This window comes from Drosophila bipectinata, chromosome 2R (genome assembly GCF_030179905.1).
Source record: "Drosophila bipectinata strain 14024-0381.07 chromosome 2R, DbipHiC1v2, whole genome shotgun sequence".
NCBI classification, from domain to species: domain Eukaryota; kingdom Metazoa; phylum Arthropoda; class Insecta; order Diptera; family Drosophilidae; genus Drosophila; species Drosophila bipectinata.
The window spans coordinates 2993693-3013148 of record NC_091737.1 but is presented as its reverse complement, the minus strand read 5'-3'; the positions used below and the strand labels follow the sequence as shown (position 1 = coordinate 3013148).

The window sequence follows — 19456 nt, the reverse complement described above, 5'->3', positions numbered from 1 at the left end:
CAAATGTGTTGAGGACATCGGCGGGTGCATATAAACCGCTTCAAAGCCTGTAAAAAAGACATTGAAGACAGATCCCTTACAAGCTCCAGGCTGACGTAACATTTTACTGGAGTCTTATTTCGCCCTTCCGGCTTATAAAAAAAAGGCCCACAAAAATCCACACCAGTGACTCCAAAGACCTGGGAGTCGCTGACTCTTTGCTCTTGACTCAGCCATAATGTGCTCCAACAACCGAGGCTTAGTCCGGAAGCATCGGATGAATTTGTGTATTGCCTTCGTCACGGTTTTTCTCACCCCAATTGGCCAATATTGGGACCGAATAATTGCCAACAGCTGCACTAGCCGCAATAACAGCTGTGTTCCAGATTTTATATCGCTAGCCGTAACACCGTTGTGGTGAATTCGTTGAGAAAACTTTTATACGTAAGCAAATACCCTCTGCAGTTCTGGAAACGAATTAGCGTACTTAGAAACCGCTGTTATATCCACGTACGGAGACTGAATGAGCAGGACCCTTGCACGTAACTCCAGGGTTGATCTCTCAGATGGGACCGCGGTTGGCCACGCCTCTTGGAATCCAATGAGAAACGAACGACCGTGACCCCACAGCTTATTCCCAACCAATTCATTGGGAAGAGCACCACGCGACAGGATATCTGCTGGGTTCAAAGAAGTGGAAACATGCCGCCACTCCATTTCTCTAGTTAGCTTCTGAATGGTCGAAACTCGATTGGCGACGAAAACATTAAACCGAGAGGGTTCTTCTCGAATCCAAGACAGAGCCACAGCAGAATCGCACCAGCAAAAATACTTTCCAACGTAGACCTTCAACTGCTCTACTTCCGACATAAGTCGAGCCAACAACTCGGCTCCCGATAACTTCAGCTTCGGCACCGTAACAGTCTTTAACGGCGCAACTCGGGACTTCAAACAGAGTAAATAGCTTGCAGATCCTGCGCCATTGGACACGACATAAACGCATGCCCCATACGCCTTAATGCTGGCGTCACAGAATTCATGGACCTCCACCTCGGATTTCGATGTTAGCACCTATCTAGGAAATTCGGCGCGCTGCGTATTAACAAAGCTGCTACAAATCATATTCCAGTCGCAGTGAAGGGCTTGAGGAAGACTTTCATCCCAGGACAACTTCTCACGGCACAGTTTCTGGAAAAAGATCTTTGCCTTTGAATTTACAGGACCAACAAGGCCTAAGGGGTCATAAAGCCGAGCGACTGAAGAAAGCACAATGCGCCTATTGGGCTTTGAGATTGACTGAATCCCATTAAAAGAAAATAGCAAGCGGTCAGTTGCAGGATCCCAAGCAAGACCCAGTGTCTTTGTGAAGTTACTGCCATCATCAAACTTTAGGAAAGACTCCCGATCTTCTTCAGGCACCTTATCCAGCACGTCAGCAACATTGGAGCACCACTTTCTTAACCGAAAGTGCCTTTGGCAAGGATCGCGGATGTTTGCTGCATTATGCTAATAGCTTCATCTATAGAGTCGCCTCCGGAAAGCAGATCATCCACATAAAAGTCGCGACACAGAATTTCGGCCCCCTTTGGAAACATTATTTGCTCATCATCTGCCAATTGATGCATTGTCCGAACTGCTAAAAATGAGGCAGGCTTCGTTCCATAGGTGACCGTTTCAAGCTTAAAAACCTGTAACTCATCCTGGGTGGAATCCCTCCAAAGAATACACTGCAGATAGCTGTCCTCAGGAAAAACCCTGACGCAACGATACATTTTACAAATATCTCCAGTAATGGCCACCCGATGGCATCGGAACCTTAACAGAATATGCACTATCTTTGGCTGAATAACTGAGTCTGGCCCAGTCAACACGTCATTCAATGAATATCCAGAAGTTGTGACAGCAGATCCATCAAAGACAACCCTGAGCTTGGTTATTGAACTGTCCTCCTTTAAAACACAATGGTGTGGAAGAAAGTATTGACCAGTGACGTTCGCATCAGCAGGGACTGGAGACATATGACCCAACTCCAAATACTCTTTTATGAATGCCGCATATTGCTCCTTTAATTGAGGACGGCGACAGAGCTTCCTTTCGAGGGAAAGAAATCGTCGAACGGCTTGGGGGTACGACTCTCCCAGTACCTCAGAACCGCATTTTAACGGAAGCTTCACAGCGTAAGCGCCGGAATCCAGCCGAGCAACATGTTGCACGAAATGCGTATCGCAATCTAGCTCTTCCTTCGTCCGCTTCACAATAGGCTCGGGGCAGTCATCGATTTCCCAATACCGGCAGAGCAGAGAATCCAGCTGATCATCCAGCATTGTTGCGCTCTCCGGAACATCCTTGTGGGTAGTGGAAACGAGTGCTCTTCTCTGGACATGTGAACCGCCTCCACACACGACCCATCCAAGTCGAGTTTTCTGCAGCAATGGCAGGCCGGTTGAGAGCTTAATTTGCCCAACACACAACAGCTCATAAAACAGACTGGCTCCGATAAGAAGGTCGATGCGCTGTGGGCGGAAAAATTCAGGATCAGCGAAAGAAAGATTGCCAGGAATATTCCAACTGGAGACATCCAAACTGAAGCTAGGCTGCAGGTCCGTGATATTGGCGGCGATGACGGCGTTAACCAGGTCCGAGTACTCGGAACAGTGGGAACGTAGGAGAACATCAACAGAGAATCCATCTGTCGCAAAGCCGGTATCTCTAATACCAGACACCGCCATGAATGATTTGTACCTCCGGAACTGCAGCTGACTTGCCAGCCGGGAAGTGATCACGTGCACCTGAGATCCAGAATCCAACAGAGCTCGGCATGGAACAAGGGATCCAGCGCGACTACGAACAAAAATGTTCGCTGTAGCAAGCAACGATATATCGCCGCTATGACCTTGAGCAACTAGTGCATTAGCAGTGGACGGCGAAGAGGCTACAGGCTCGGCGACCTCGGCTATGGCTGACGTGGGAGGACCAACCAACGGCTGGCCGCTAGATGCCGGCGGCTCCAGGAAATGCAGCAGGCTGTGATGCCTCCTTCCACAACTGCGACAATTAGCAGCGAGGCCCTCACGCATGTGATGACCCGTTTGCAGACCCGTTTGTAGAAATCGGGGGCATGCAGACATTATATGGGACCATCCCCCGCATAGCGCACAGGTAGCAGGAAGCGAATTAGTAACAATAAAGGATGATCTACTATTATTTGCACCTCGACGCCTTCCCACATGAGCGCCCGGGGCGTATGAAGCCACACCGCTGCTCCAAAAATTCGGCCATCGACTCCTAAGTAGGGATGGCGTCTGAACCTGAGGAGTTTTGACTCTCCTCCCACTTGGCCTGGGTAGCTGGGTCCAACCTTTGAAGCAGCACTTGGACGATGATGCAGCTGGCGATCTGAACTGAAATACCCAAATTCTGAAAGGCTCGCATATGGGCATTGAATTTGTCCGAAAGACCTCGAAGAGCTGCTATTGAGCCACTTTCCAACAGACTGAGGCCCAGAATCTCGTTCACGTGTGCCTGAAATATTAAGCGACGGTTAATAAATCGTTTCTCCAATAAATTCAGCGCAACATCATAGATCTCGTCGGAGACTTCCAAGGAACGAACTGCTTCGAAAGCGGACTCCCGAAGGCAAGATCGCAACCTTTGCAACTTTTCCACCTTACTAATACGAGGATTGCTGCCGACGATGGTAGAGAAGATCGAGTAAAATTCAACCCATTCCGAGTATCCACCGCTGAACGTAGGGAGCGGCAAAGGAGGCAGCACTTGAAAACTTTGACCTAACCCTGGGTCAGCCTGCATGGTGGACATTCTGTTGGTAAGGGTGGAGTGGGCAGCAATTCGAGATGAGCGAAGGGTCGTCTCGTGCTCAATTTCCGCCTGCATCGTCGCTACGAGCTCCGAAACAGTCCATCGAAGGTCACTGCTGATCTGCAAAATGTCCAAATGCTCAAGCTCCCCGTGGATGGCCTTGAAGTCGCTGAACATGGTGGCTATCTGACCATGTCGCACGTGTAAGGCCTTGCACTTTAAAATAGCACTCCGGGTTGGAGTGGGTGCTCCTATGACGGCACCGCTGGAGTTCAATATTTATTATATTGAATTCCGAACAACCCGAAATAAATTTTATTTGCTCGCGGCGAACACGATCTGTTGTTCGCCGCGAGGAAATAAAATTTATTTCGGGTGCGCTCAGAACCGTAGCGGAATTGTGTAATGTATATATATATGAAGCTATGTGCGAGCGAATGCACTTGCGTTGTGGATCGTATGTTTGTATGAAGTCTATGCGCGGGCGAATTCACTTGCGTTGTCGATCGTAAATATGTATGTGTGCTTGTGAACTAACGTTTATGTTTATGCCTGTATGTATGTTTAATATAATAATATATTATAATTTGTTTATTATTGTAAATAAACTTATTAGCCACGTATGATAATTTTTCACATAACACTGTTTACAAAATTGTTTTGTTTTTGTTTTAGTAATATGTTTATGTGTATATAAATATATTAACGATCACGTCGGGGTCACCAATGTTCATTGAGCGTTTTCAATGCCGTAAATAAAAAATCAGAATTTAATTATGTTCAACGTTATAACTTTATTCAGGCCGCATTTGAAATTAGGATTTATGAGGATTTATGGAAAATATGGGAAATCAAATTTAGGATGCGAGCGCAGTAAGGAGATGAACGAGAGTGGCGCCAACCTTCCAGAATAGGCTAAGCGGATGCTCGCTAACTATAAACGCCGAAGTAGCAAAGCCGAGCGGCCGAAAGAGAGTCAGCTTGCGACCAGCAAAACATCAGTTACTAGTTAATTGTTGTGTATAAATTAGTTGCTTGCTGCTTGACCCGACATATACGATATCAGGCTGTGTTATTTTACGTCTGTTTATAGTGAATGCGTTTTGTCTAATGTTGCATGTTTTAGCTTTTTATCATTTATCTTCGGTCAGATATCTTACTTCTTCCTTCACGAACGGTCATGAAGAATCATTGAAGAAGTAAAAGAATCTTTTCACTCAATTAAAAAAAAAAAAACGTATCGCTTCGCGTGTGCTGTGGTATATATGGAAGCAAATTAATACATTTTCTCTGCTCTGATTCTTCCGTTTTTTCCCGACCCCAGCTTTTATTTAAAGCTCCAATTTTGTCCTTATTTGATACAGTAGATCAAAGTACATTTGTTTTTGATATTTTTACATGGATTTTAATATAGGTTCGGTTTTGGATGCCATTTCTCGTAGGTCTGGCCTCCATTATTGTTGCGATAAATTTCGTGCTATCGAAACGAAAAAAGGTCGTTCATGAGACAGAACGGATTTAAGGAGTTGATCACTGGCTTACGCAAAATCAAAGACCAACTCTGCGAGCTCAGCTGCTAAATGAGTCACCAAAGCGTAAGAAGTCCGCTATTAGTGCTCCGCTTCAGCCTGCTTACCCATCCAAGGGCTGGAACTGAGAATAATTCGTCGTATAATGAGCAATTTTCCGATTTTTCCTACGCGATTTTTCCCAATTTTTGGCCAGAAAACATTTTTGTACATAAACATTAGCGTAGCATCGTGAAGAAAAAAAATTGTTAAACCAGTTGGAGTAAAACTTCCACATGATAAAACCACTTCCTAATCTTCCCTCTCCTCTTTTTCCACAACCCCAAAAAACTAATCTCGTCACTAACACTTCCCTATCAAAATTTAGGGGGCTACGTAGTAAACTCCCTAAAATTAGCTGTTACCTGTTTATAAATACCTCCCCCACATACTGGTATCATTTATCCACTATTCAATCCGTTTTTAATCTTATGTCCGATGGTGACCATTTGGTATCTAGGGGTAACTTTAATATCCCACAACTTAAATGTTCTAATGTTAATCATTTTTACACACTACAATTTCACCGCGGGCATATTCGACATGTCAAATAAACTATGTAAGAATTTCTTTAGGTTGGCTGCTGGACTTGTGTTTCGCATTGTCCCTCTTAAACACTAAGGATCCATATCATTCCACTCTTAGGGTTTCAATAAAAAATGTCTTCACTCAGAACTCGAAGAGTTTTCTATGGAGTTTTCTTTTCAAACTTCGTTTTTTTGAAATTTTTGGAAATTGATTGGTGCGATCTACTAACAAGTGAAGATATAAATAAGTGAAGAAAAAATGTATAGACTGTTAAGAGGAGCCCCAAATAAAGTGTCTTACTCCAATGAGTTCCTTTTGGAAACTGATTTAATTTTGTAAAATTATCTTATAAGAAAGATACATTAAAATCTTAAATCTATTTAAACCTACTGATCAACGCACTGCACGCTGACCTGCTATACGACCCTTTACTTATGTATGTGTGTATGTGTTACTTACTACTTATGTATGTGTTTGTGTTAGGCTGCAGGGGATCGGTTTTAGACCATGCTCTAAAGAATCATTGACCGGGGACTCGTATTTCTTGGGTCCTATCCCTTGTAACTCTAACTTAAGAATTTTTATGTACAAGGGCCACAAAAAAAGGTGTACATTTGATGTGTTTTTGATTTGAATTAATTGAGGTTACTTTAATCTTTCCTTCGATTAAAAGTTTTAGTGGACTGTATATATGTTTATTTTTATTCTTGTATTTTGCTTATACATTTTTTTCTTTTAATATTTTGTGAAGGAATTATTTAATTTTAATTTTAATATTTTAAACGTTTTAAAATTTTTAAAGTTTTTATTTGTCACGTTAAACCTATTTTTTGAACATCCTGCAAGGGGCACAAAAGTGCCTTAGTATATATTTCTCTTTTCATTTTAAACTTACTTTAAAAAATTAATATTTTGTTAAATTTTTGTTTAACTGGGGGCTTTTTTTTTATTTGAATTTTTTTTATAAAATTTAATTGATAATTATTACCCTTTTTATCGATTTTTTTTTAAATTATTTTTTTTAAACTTATTTTTCCCGATGTAAAGCCTCGGACACGCACAAATTTGATAATTTGTATATAATTTTTTATTGTATTTTTTTTTTCCTTGTTTGGAATGTTTTTGTATTAGCTTCCCCCTCCCATCCATTCCGTCTCTTTTTACGGGTCTGGGGAGGATGTAGGTGGTATTATTTGCAGAGGAGATTCAACAATCGGGCGTACAATATTTTTTATCGGTTGCACCGCTTTTGGGATTCGCGGCGCAGTTGCGCAGACATGGAGGCATTGCCAATGCCACATAAACTTTTTACATGGATATGCAAGGAAGGAGTAGTGAGTCGGCTAAGCTTTCTCCACCTTTTACTTGCCCCTTTTACGAGTAAACTGACCCCCTTTTTTGGGTAACTTTATATCCTTATGGAGGATTTAGCGTGTGATTTTTGTAGTATTCACATTAGTATTGGCTCGCCTCTGTTAAAGAATACCGATTTTCCACAATTAGTCGGGAACGTGGACAACCCTTGATAACTGTGAAGCTGTGATATAATTTTTAACTGTGATTTATATTTTTATTCTCATTATAATGAGTTCCTTTTGGAAACTGATTTTATTTTGTAACATTTTCTTATAAGAAAGATACATTAAAATTTAAATTTATTTACGCTGACCTGCTATGCGACCCTTTCTCAAGTGCGATAAGCGCACCACTTATGTATGTGTTTGTGTTAGGCTGCAGGGGATCGGTTTTAGACCATGCTGTTTGACTCGTATTTCATGTGTCCGATCCCTTGAAACTCTAACTTAAGAATTTGTACATACAATAGTGTTCAATGCTTGAACATAGACATTATTTATTTGTAAACTTAAATAGACATTAAAAAACAGGCTGTTACTTGAGATAGTTAGTGGCTCGGTCTAATTTAACCGTGCAAAACGCTGAATATTATACGACTTATATTCACCGCTGCCTGATTCATTTTACTTAGGATTCGAAGGAGTTCTATAAGCGTGTTATTGATTTTATTTTGTGAGGTGCGTTGTCACCAATCGGCTTCAATTCAGAGCAAAATATAAATTGAACACTGTTGCTGCTGGCGTCTCATTGCCTTCAAATTTTGTCAGGAAAATTGCTTGGAATTCTCCCTGCGAAGCAAATTTATGAGAGCCAGTTAGAAGCCCCACCCACCAATGATTTTTGTGTCGATTTTTTTGTGTTTTTTTTTTGTCTATTGACTATTTTATACGACTACTCGGCACGACTACTTGCTGCATTTCCGATCGTCAGGATTAACTTAGGGTTGAGATCACACCTCTGATGTCGGAGACCTATTCTTGAAATTCGTTGATGGCGCCTCTGTATTGTTGGCACGAGCCATTCATAGAAAGTTTTTGGCGAGTTAGCGGTAACGAAATTTGGGGCTCCATGTCCAGTTGAGGACATGTCCGAAAGTCCAGTTGAGATATAAGAAATAATTTAACCAAATAACTTTTTGGATAGGGCGTCAAACATGGATAAGGCGTAAGATTACCGAATTCAAAAAAAAAGAACGGCTGTAGTCACTAAAATAGGTACTCATCTCTTCACTCATCTCTCTCTTTTCATCTAGCCATCCTTTAAAAGTATACAGGGATGCCAATCAAAACACTAGTTATTTAGTGAAATGTCAAGCTTCAAATCATTGAAAGATTTTCGCCCACTTCGAAAAGTGGTCTACCACAACAAATATACAGGCGTGCCTTTCACGCGACCTCGGATACTTCCCTAGGAAGTCTATATAGAGTTTCTGGAATGGCCTATAGGTTATTGTCTCCGCTCCTATGCCTGGCCACTATTTGTAAGCTTCGTCTCCTTATACGTTCGACAGTCCCTTACAAAAGCCCGGACCTGAGCTACCATTCCCGGCCAGTAAAAACGCTGCCTCAAACGATGGAAAGTTTTACCCATTCCTCCGTGGGCCATATAAGGTGGGGAATGCGCCTGAACTATCATGGCCACACTCAGCGAGGCCGGTACTCACAATTTCCGGTACCGGACCGGTACTCACAATGAGTTCTCCTCCATCTCCGCTGCGGTTCTACACTCCGTTCGCTTGAACACGTAGCCGTCCCCAACCTTGATATCCGGGAACCTCTCTTTCTCCATTTCGAGAACCTGCCTCAACTCCACGTATTCTGGTGATTCAAATTCGGTTGTTAGGAATCCGCGCCTCCACTCTTCTTCAGGCTCCACTCTTCACATTCTCGGTCTCTTTGCAGTGCTCGATTTCCATCTAGTACGGTTGTAGCTTGAACCACCTAACCAACCTACCGGCCAGGTTCTTCATGGACATGATCCATTGCAGGCTCGAATGATCAGTAAGCAGCTTACATGGCATTAGCTCAGTGGTGGGCAAAACTAACACATGTTTAAAATTTGAGTGTGTGCGTAGCAGAGAAAAACAATGAGAGCAGAGAATTCACTGAGCGAAAAAACCGTTTTTTTTTATTTAATTTTTCGTTAATTCAAAAGTTTGAATGGGCACTAAAATTGAGTATTTTATTTTAAAAACAGCTTTGCTAGCAACATTTCTTAAACAAATGAAAAACTACGCTTCTCTATTTATATTCTCCATGAAGAAAACTTTTTCCAACCCAATTTCTGAGAAAATTTTTCTAAGTGGAAAAATTTTGATTTTTAGTTTGGGCTGTCAAATGAATCAAAATGAAAGCAAATGAGAGAGCTTCTAAAAAAAATTTGAGAGTGCTCACACTGTCAGTGTGCCGGCAGCGCTGCGGCAGAATTTCCTACCGTATACTCGCGTGCTATGTAAAATGAGAGTTTGCCCACCACTGCATTAGTTCGATATACGGCCGTAAACGTTCAACTGCTAATACAGCTGCCAAACACTCATTCTGCGATACGCTGTAGTTGCGCTGCGCTGGGCTTAGCTTCTGGGAAAAGAAGGATATGAGAGCTCGCCCTTCTTCCGCTTTCTGAAAGAGCATTGCTCCTACCCCTGTATCCAAAGCATCGCACTATACATAAAACATACTTTAAAAATAAGGATGCCTTAAGACTGGCGCTGTAGTCCTTTCCGCATCTTTACCGACCTTTCTGCCTTCTCCGTCATAACAAATTTTCCCTTTCTCAGAGTATCCGTCAGTGGTACCGCCAGCTCTGCGAAGTTCCGTATGAATCTTCGGTACCACCCTGCCATCCCAAGAAATCGCCGAACCTTCTTGGCTTTCTTGGGCACCGTCACCCAGTTGATCGCTTCCACTTTCTATGGATCGGTCCTCACCACTCCTCCGCCAATCACATAGCCCAAATAGTGCAGCTCCTTGAAGCAAAAGTGTGACTTCTTCAGGCCAATTGTCAGTCCTGCTGGCTTCAGGCTTCTGGATACCTCCTCCAGCATCCTCATGTGGTCCTTAAAGTTTTCCGATACCACCAACAGGTCGTCCAGGTACACAAAGACGCTTTCACTGAGCCCCTGCAGTATATCTTTATCCATGAGCCGACACAGCCTCTGGGCTGCATTCGTTAAACCGAATGGCATAACCACGAAATGATACAACGGACTTCCTGGTACCGTGAGAGCCGTATATCTTTTGCTGGCGTCATCCAACTCGCCAGAAACGCGTGCTTTACTTGAGATGTTACTTGTTGTCACAATACGACTTAAGATCCTCTCAATGTTTTGCTGCGAATATGCGTTCTTTATTGTAATTTTATTCAGCTTTCGGGCATCTAGGCAGAGGCGATTCTTTCCTGGCTTCCGGACTCACTCTCTTCTATAACTCCGAGTCGTAGCATCTCATCGAATTCCTAATATATCAGCGTCTAAACTGCTGGAGATACGGGATAGTATCGATCCTTGATAGGCGTTGCCCCTTCCATCAGCTCGATGGTGTGCTTCATGACCGCGGTCCTTCCTAATCCACTTCCCTCGAAATTCAGAAAGGATTTTTGGACTCTCTCCAGGTGCTTCCTCTCCACGTCACTCAATTCATGCTGTTCATTGTTATCTTGCTCGCCGCTGTCCTGCTCGTTTCCTCCTGGGCAATTTCCACTTCGTCTACTCCAAACAATTCTGTGGCGATCTCAAACTCCTGCCAGAAATTCACTTCCAGGTATGATTCTTGCTCCAAAGATGGACATAGGTAGAACAGGATTTCCCTTCTTTTATTTTTATACTCCACCTTAACCACTACCTTGCCCAAGATTTGCTGCGGTGCTCCGTTCGCTGTCCGGACCTTTGCATGCCACGGCTTCCATGGAAATTCCAGACGCTCCACCCATTCTCTGCAGCCTCTTCCGTCCAAACTGACCAAAGCTCCAGAATCCAACAGACCTTTCATCTCCATTCCTGCCACCTTGACCATAGCGTAGGGTCGGGGGTCAATTCTGGTTGCCCCTCGCGTCATTGTCATTACCGAGCTGCTTACTCCCTGGCGTTCCTTTTTTCTTCTTCTAAACCGCTCTCGGATCTTTTTGACCCTTCTCGTGACCATCGTCATCCCAGCCAGTTGGTTCTGCCGGAAGATTCTCTCTCTCGCCTCTTTGTATCGTCGCACACTCTCCTCCAAGCACTGTATAACCTTCTGTTTCGCTTTCTCCATCTTAATTGTCAGGTACGGATTCTCTTTTAGCTATATTAACCCGGCTCACTGCCTCCTCTGGACCTCGGGCTCCTTCGCTGAGAGTTGGTTGCCCACTACCCCAACGTTCCTGTTGGCGTTTCCCTGCCTGCAGTTCGGACATTTTGGCGTTACGGTGTTGGCCAACCCGCACTTGTAGCAGAAGATCCGTCGCTGCTCCATGTAAACGTGTCCCTCTTGCTGACAGTTCCAGCTCAAGTCACTTTCCGGGGTGCGCCGTTGGTTATTGCTGGACCGTTTCCTCCGACCTTTCCCTTGCGCCTCCTTCGGCTGAATCGTTGTCCAATAAGAATGCACCTCCTCCAGTCTTCCTACACGTGGATCATCCCGGGGCTTGTATCCAGTGCGCATATATTGCCTATACCCTGCTCCTTGCTCCGGAATTAGGACCTTACATTCGTCGTGCAGGTGTTCCAGTGTGTACACCCGGATCGGATACACCCACTGCCTCATCGGCTCAAGGAGATTCCGTTTTGCCGTCTTGATGATCCAGTTGTCCTACAGATGCCACCCGCCTACTGAGGGCCATGAAATATTCATCCTGCGACTATCCCTGCCGTTGTTTTCATTCCGCGATATCCTGTATTTAATCGTTATCGCTTCCATTGTCACAATATCTACGTTGCAGGGCTTCTTTTATTTCTCTCCAGTCTGTCTCCCTGCGTCGTCATTGAGGAGTCGGAGGATCTAGAGCAGTGGGGGGAAATCTAACACATGTTTAAAATTTGAGTGTGTGCGTAGCAGAAAAAACCATGAGAGCAGAGAATTCACTGAGCGAAAAAATTTAATTTTTCGTTAATTCAAAAGTTGGAATGGGCACTAAAATTAAGTATTTTAAATAAAAAAAAATTTTTGCTAGCAACATTTCCTAAACAAATGAAAAACTACGCTTCCCTATCTATATTCTCCATGAAGAAAACTTTTTCCAACCCAATTTCTGAGAAAATTTTTCTCAGTGGAAACATTTTGATTTTTAAGTTTGGGCTGTCAAATAAGTCAAAATGAGAGCAATTGAAAGAGCTTCTTAAAAAAATTTGAGAGTGCTCACACTGTCAGTGTGCCGGCAGCGCTGCGGCAGAATTTCCTACCCTATACTCGCGTGCTATGTAATATGAGAGTTTGCCCACCACTGATCTAGAGGAAGGTATCATTTCCCTGCTCTGCTATAGCTTCCTGTTCTCATGCACGCGTCGAGCTACCCCTAGCTGCTCTTGAGACGTATGTATGGGGGCTTGTATCTCCCGACGCCTCTGCGTTTCCATGCTGTACTGCTCCTGTATGGGATCTAATTGAACATGGGAATAGGTCCCATATGGAGTGGATGCTTGGTCAGGCTAAAGTTTCTCGGGATTGCCCATCTTTGTTGTGCGCTGAGCCGACCGGTCTCTGTATCTTCTTTTTCTTTCTTTTTTTCTTTTCTTATTTTGTTTTTTTGATCGTGACTTGTTTCTCATTCCTTCCAACGCAATGTGTTCTTATTTCTTTATTGTTCTAAACACAGCGGTCGGATTCCCCCCTTTACTAATACTTTAATATTTTGTCCCCAAGATAAATTCTATCTATTTATCACAGTAATAATCACAGTTAAATTGTTGATTCCTAGTGCGCAAATAGTGCGCAATTCTGGCGTCGCATTTGGAATTAATAATTAACCACGATCTTCCCTGTCATAAATAAAATTGAATACTTAAATTCTCTTTCTTCCATCTACCTTTGTAGTCCCGAGACATGCTATTTGGGTTCCTCTCGAGCGGTCACCTATATAGTTCTCTGGACTATAAAAGTAGATGTTCCTCTTGTGGAGACTATAGCGTTGATTTAAACATGGGCGCCATATTGTTATGACCAACTTCAGGTCCTACGGTCCGCCTATCGGCATGGGTCCGGCTCTGGCTAGCTCATTCAGGGCCGTGGATCCTATCCTAAAAAACACAAAGATCTCTCGGACATTATTCAATATTGAAACTCTCGCAACATTCAAATTCTAGATTTCTATTACTGACACATATGTAACACTTATCCTTACCCTATTGATCCAGTGCTCCGGCTGACTTAGAGCCTTGTGGCCTTCCCTCCCATCCTTAGCTGGCCTCTTCTCGCGTCCTCCCCTAATTTATACAATCGATCCCCCTCTACCTTTCCAGCCGTATACTTCTACTCACTATGCATTTTATTTTTTACTATGTTCCGGAGCTTTTGCTTCGCTTTCAGGCGTTTCCTTTCTTCTTTTTTAAAAATCGTTGGGAATTTGGTTTCAATTTTCCCTACCTAGGAGAGCTCTCTTCGGGACTTGGGACAACCATAAAATAAAGGGAAATTTCGGGCTATCTTTTAGCTTTCACGGCCGCTACCGAAACTCACAATTTGGTATAAATAATTAAAAAAATAAATATGACCTTGAAATTACATACAAGCAATACAAACAAAAAAATCAACAAACAAATACACAATAAAATAAATATAAATCTATAAAAACAAAACAAAATCCGGGATTCGATCCGATTTCTTCTTATACTTATAATCGGAGATATGATTGGATAAATATGGATAAGTAGTATTTTTTTCCGAAGGGATGTCCTCGTTCAGGAGTGCTGTCCTTTTTATTTTATCTTTAGATTTTTTTTTTATCTTTGGCTAATGGCGTGCCACGCATGAGCAGTTTATGGTCCCCAGAAAAAAAACCACATGGAAAAATCGTATTCTCCAAACGAAAATGCCGGCTTGCCTGGCCTGAGGTCGATCAAATCCGGAATAAGCGATAAGAAGAAGATCGCCAGGCCCAATTCTTTGCGTCAGGCCTGGCTTCCTTTACTCGGATAAACGGGTTTGGTCGGTCTGGAAATCTCTGAAACCATGAAATCTCTGAAACCTGAAATCTGTTAAACCAACACTTCTTCTCCAAAAATCTTCAATACTATTCCAAAAATCAGCCAAAAAATATAGCTGAACTTTCCGGGAATACTTATATCTATATAATTTCCGGAGTGTTATATAATGCGAATGAAAATTCTTTTTTGTAGACGGGGTGTCTGAGATTGCTACAGGCAGACAGACAGACTAGGCTGATGATGCTGATCAAGAAGGTGTACATCCCTGCCTTATTCTATTATTTCTATAAACACTTTCAAACCTTTTAAAAGTATAACTTACCTTCGGCTTCGTTTATCTTAGAGTCGATTTGTCCATTTTCAACATTGCCATCAGAAATTAAACGGTTGGAATTCTGTGACACACTAATTCCACCGGCGAAGAGGTTGTTCTCTTGGTTCATTTGATTTGAGAAATGAGTTTCTTTAGCACGCACCACTTCATTCAATCCTTTGTTGTATCCTGGTAGCTGTTTTCGACGTGGCTTTGTTGTTGTATAAAAATGAGGAGCTACGGTGGTTGTCGTCTTTGGCTGTAATCGTAATTCTGCAATAAATTGTACCAATACCGTAAAAAAGAGCGTTACTAAAGGGACAGTTACAAGGTGAATTTCAAACCTAAATTAACACAGTGTGTTATTAATATAATAACACAGTGCGAAAGTGATTTGGCATTTTTGAAGAGAAAAATGTGGAAATGACTTCTTTTGGGAAAATAGTTATAACTTTAACAATATTCATAATTTTGTAATGAAATTGGTCTTGTTTTATTCAGGATTTCGTCTCTGACTTACACTCCGAGTGTACGGTTGTCTTGCATACGTTGATCTCGTTTATTATCTTTCATTATTACGATCAGCACATCGTGCTATCTAAATAAAGAGCTAAAAGTTTTGTCGATTGAAAGTGCATATTATCATAAACATAAAACGTCAAAAGACAATTACTGGCGATGCTGTAGCATCAGCCGCTATTAACAAAATGCCACGTCAAAGGAAAAATATTACTGTGAACAAAGCTCTTCGTGACGAGTTCACAAATTACTATCGTCCGCTTCAAACTATTGAGGACAACAACAACATTGATGACGTCGTAGAGGAACCTGAAGTCGTCCCAAAAGAGGCTACTAAAATGCCACCTATTACTGTCCTTAAACAGACTGCCAAGTTCCTACATGATGTTCTCATCCGCATTAAAATAAGTGACTACTATATCAAAACCATATCTATTGGTATCAAAATTTTCACCACAGGTGAAGAAAACTACAATAAAATTTGCACTCAACTGCGTGATCTCAAATGCGAATTCTATTCGTACGACTGCAAAAAGACCAAACCTTACAAGGCGGTACTTTCTGGTCTTGACAAACTACCCAATGCTGACGTCAAAACTTTGCTTAATAACATGGGCCTGAAATGCATTGAGGTTAAAACAATTGAAAAAACAACAAAAAATGACAATAAGCTATTGCTCTATGTAGTCTATTTCGCTAATAAAAGCATCACTCTGCACCAGCTACGCAAAGACTACATATATATAAACCATACCAAAGTACAATGGGAGTACAAATCAAAACCAAGCAGCAAACTGACACAATGCTACAATTGCCAGCTTTATGGACATGGATCCATGCATTGCGCTGTAAAGACCTCTTGCGCCCACTGTGCCGGCCCACACAAGACCATTGAGTGTCCTGACAGCACCAAACTAAAATGCGCAAACTGCAAAGGGAATCACCCCTCCTCCGACCCTCAGTGCCCTTGCCGACTTTCTTATCAATCGCTCCTCCAACGACGATCGTCCAGCGGTAATCGTTTCATCAAACCGAGGTACGAGAACCAAACAGTTCGTGGAGCAAACCGAAATATGCTCGTATCAGCCGTACCAAGACAGCACTCAACTCCGATTCGGCCGCCCAATCTTCCTCAAGTTTCATACCAGAGCTACAGAGATGCAGTCGTAAACAACGACTCAAATCCACCGAGTTCTCCCGACCTTTTTACCATCGACGAAATCACAGCTATTACGACTGAGCTCATAAATAAACTGAGTGCCTGTACCTCAAAAAGCGAGCAGTTCAATATAATAACTCAACTTGCTATCAAATATGTGTACTCCAATAAGTAAATCACTCACTCATATTAATATCATGGCATGGAACGCTCGTGCCGTCAGTAGTAAACGTCTTGAGTTAGTTAACTTCCTCACTAAAAACCAAATCCATGTTTGTCTTGTTAGCGAAACATGGCTAACGGATAAAATTAAACTGTCTATACCAAATTATAAAGTTTACCGAAATGATCGTGGTACCACAAAAGGTGGAGGTGTTGCGATTATAGTAGAGAACAGTATTCAGCATGAACAAATCAATAGTATAAAGACCCATCTTATAGAAAACATTGCTATAAAGATAAACATTGACTCCAACAATTCTCTCAAAATATATTCAGCCTATTTTCCTGGTGCTTCAGCTAAATGCTTAAACAATCCATGCAACTTTCCTATAACAAATAATCACATAAAAACTATGTTCAGGGCCGACCTAGTAAAATTTTCACAAATTGATGGCCATTACATATTGGGTGGTGACTTGAACTGCAGAAATCGTTTATGGAATTGTGCCAGAGCTAACTCGTTTGGAAATTGCCTTCATGAGCTTTTGTCAACAGGAAAATTCTCGCTTTTATACTCCAAAGATCCAACCTATATACCAGCTAACTTTAGTAGCAAGCCTTCAACTCTTGACATTTTCCTTACAAATTCACCGATAAATTTCTCCGAGCCAATTGTACATACTGATCTCTCATCGGACCATTTACCAGTACTTTGTAAGTTTACTAAAGGAGTTCATTGCAAAAATGTTACACACTTGCAATACTCCAAAGCAAACTGGAAAAAATTTAAGCATATCCTCAATGTTGCTACCTTAGCCAATCTCGAAGCTCTTTCGGATTTTGAAGCGGAGCAAGAAGTAATAGATTTAATGGTCAATATTCTTCAAGCTGACATACATAATGCAATAAAGCAGTGTGTACCGGAAGCGCCTATTAGGCCCATAGTTCTGAAAATTCCACGATGGATAAAAAATATAATCAGTGATAGAAACACAAATCAAAGAAAATGGATTAGAACCAGACAACCCATCTTTAAGGCTAGGGTAAACTATTTGAACCACATGATTAGCCAGAAACTATTTGAGCTTAACAATGAAAAATGGAATCTTAAACTGTCTAAATTGGACAAGAATTCCAGACCATTTTGGAAGCTTACTAAAATTATTAAGAACAAAAAACAGTTTATCCCAAGTTTCCTTCACAATAATATAGTGTTTACTACAAGAGCAGAAAAAGCAGATATCTTAGCAGAAGTTTTTGAATCAAAACATCACATTACTGACAGTTTCTCTGACTATAATACCTCAACTGAAGTCCAAAACACTTTAAGCGAATTTAACAATTTGAATGACCTAACATTCACACCTGAAATCACTTCTAAGGATATTGTCGTCATAATAAAGTCACTAAAAAATAACAAATCACCTGGCATTGATGAAATTCCAAACATTTGTCTAAAAAACTTACCAAAAAACGCGATAGACTTTCTTGCTCTAATCATGAATAAATGTCTTCAAATTGGTTATATCCCCAAAAATTGGAAAATTGCTAGAATTATTCCAATTCCTAAGCCAGGGAAGCCCCCGGATTGTCCAAACAATTACCGTCCGATAAGTTTGCTATGGTTTTTCAAAAATTTTTGAAAGATTAATTAAATCTAGGCTCAATCTGCATGTGGAAGAAAATAACATTTTACCCCCAGTCCAATATGGCTTTCGTGCTTTTCTGAACTGTATTCACCCACTTGATCAAATCACTAACTATATAAAGGAAAGTTTTGCACGAAAAGAGTCAGTTGGCATGGTAACGCTTGACATAGAAGCTGCTTTTGATACTGTTTGGCACAATGGTCTAATCCATAAGCTTATCACTTGTAACAGCCCAATATATTTAACAAAGATCATCCAAAGTTTTCTCTCAGATAGGTACTTTTACGTCAGTCTTGATGGTACTAATTCGAATAAAAAACTAATCAAAGCAGGTGTCCCACAGGGCTCTGTGCTCGGAACAGTTCTTTATAACATTTACACCTATGACATCCCCCTATTTCAAAGATGTCATACACTTATATTTGCCGACGACACAGCCCTGTTTAGCTCTGGCACTACTTATAATTCGATAGAAAATGAGCTCCAAATGTCCTTAGATGCAATATCTTCTTATTTTTATAAATGAAAAATTAAAATAAATGCCTCAAAAACAAAATCCATTTTCTTCACCAAAAAACGGAAACTGTGTTTTCTGCCAAATAGTGAACTTAAACTAAATAACACTGACATTAAATGGGAAAACTCCATAAAGTATCTTGGCATTAATTTTGACAAAAAACTTATTTTCAATGGCCACATAAGTCATACCATTGACAAAATAAATAGGACCATCCGAATATTGTACCCTTTTATAAACCGCAGATCAAATCTGTCAATTCACAATAAGCTGACAATATACAAACAAATATTTTTACCCATAATGCTTTATGGATCTGAAATCTGGGGCTGTAGTGCCAAGACCCATATAAATAAATTACAACTTGCTCAAAATAAAATCTTAAAAATGATCTATAATTTACCTTTTTTCTATGCGACCAACCGTCTACACTTAAAAGCAGATATTAAAATGATCGATGCATTCATCTCTCATTCAACAAACAAATTCAACATTCGCAAATCCTATATCGCACATCCGCGTGCTGACAGGTCCTTCCCTTACTAGTATTACGCTAGTAACCACGAAGCAACTGTCTTAGTTTTATCTTTATTCTTTAAGCCCATTGAGCCAAGTTTTACCATTTTCTTGGGTTATTAAATGTAAATAAAAATGAACAAATAAATATTAAATAAACAAAATATAGAATATTATAGTTGTAAAGATAGTTAATAGTTCTAAACTCTAAGTAAAAATTTGTTAGCTTTAAACAAAATTGAAAATGATATTGGAAA

At 41.2% G+C, this 19456-nt stretch overlaps 1 protein-coding gene across 1 annotated transcript in view; it reads right to left on the bottom strand.

The window, feature by feature from the left end:
* DIP-lambda (Dpr-interacting protein lambda) overlaps positions 1-19456 on the bottom strand; it is a 292234-nt gene that overhangs the window by 58873 nt on the left and 213905 nt on the right. The window contains exon 9 of the mRNA XM_043210436.2: positions 14687-14950. Coding sequence (XP_043066371.1) covers positions 14687-14950 — 264 coding nt within the window. The remainder of the gene's footprint in view (positions 1-14686; positions 14951-19456) is intronic.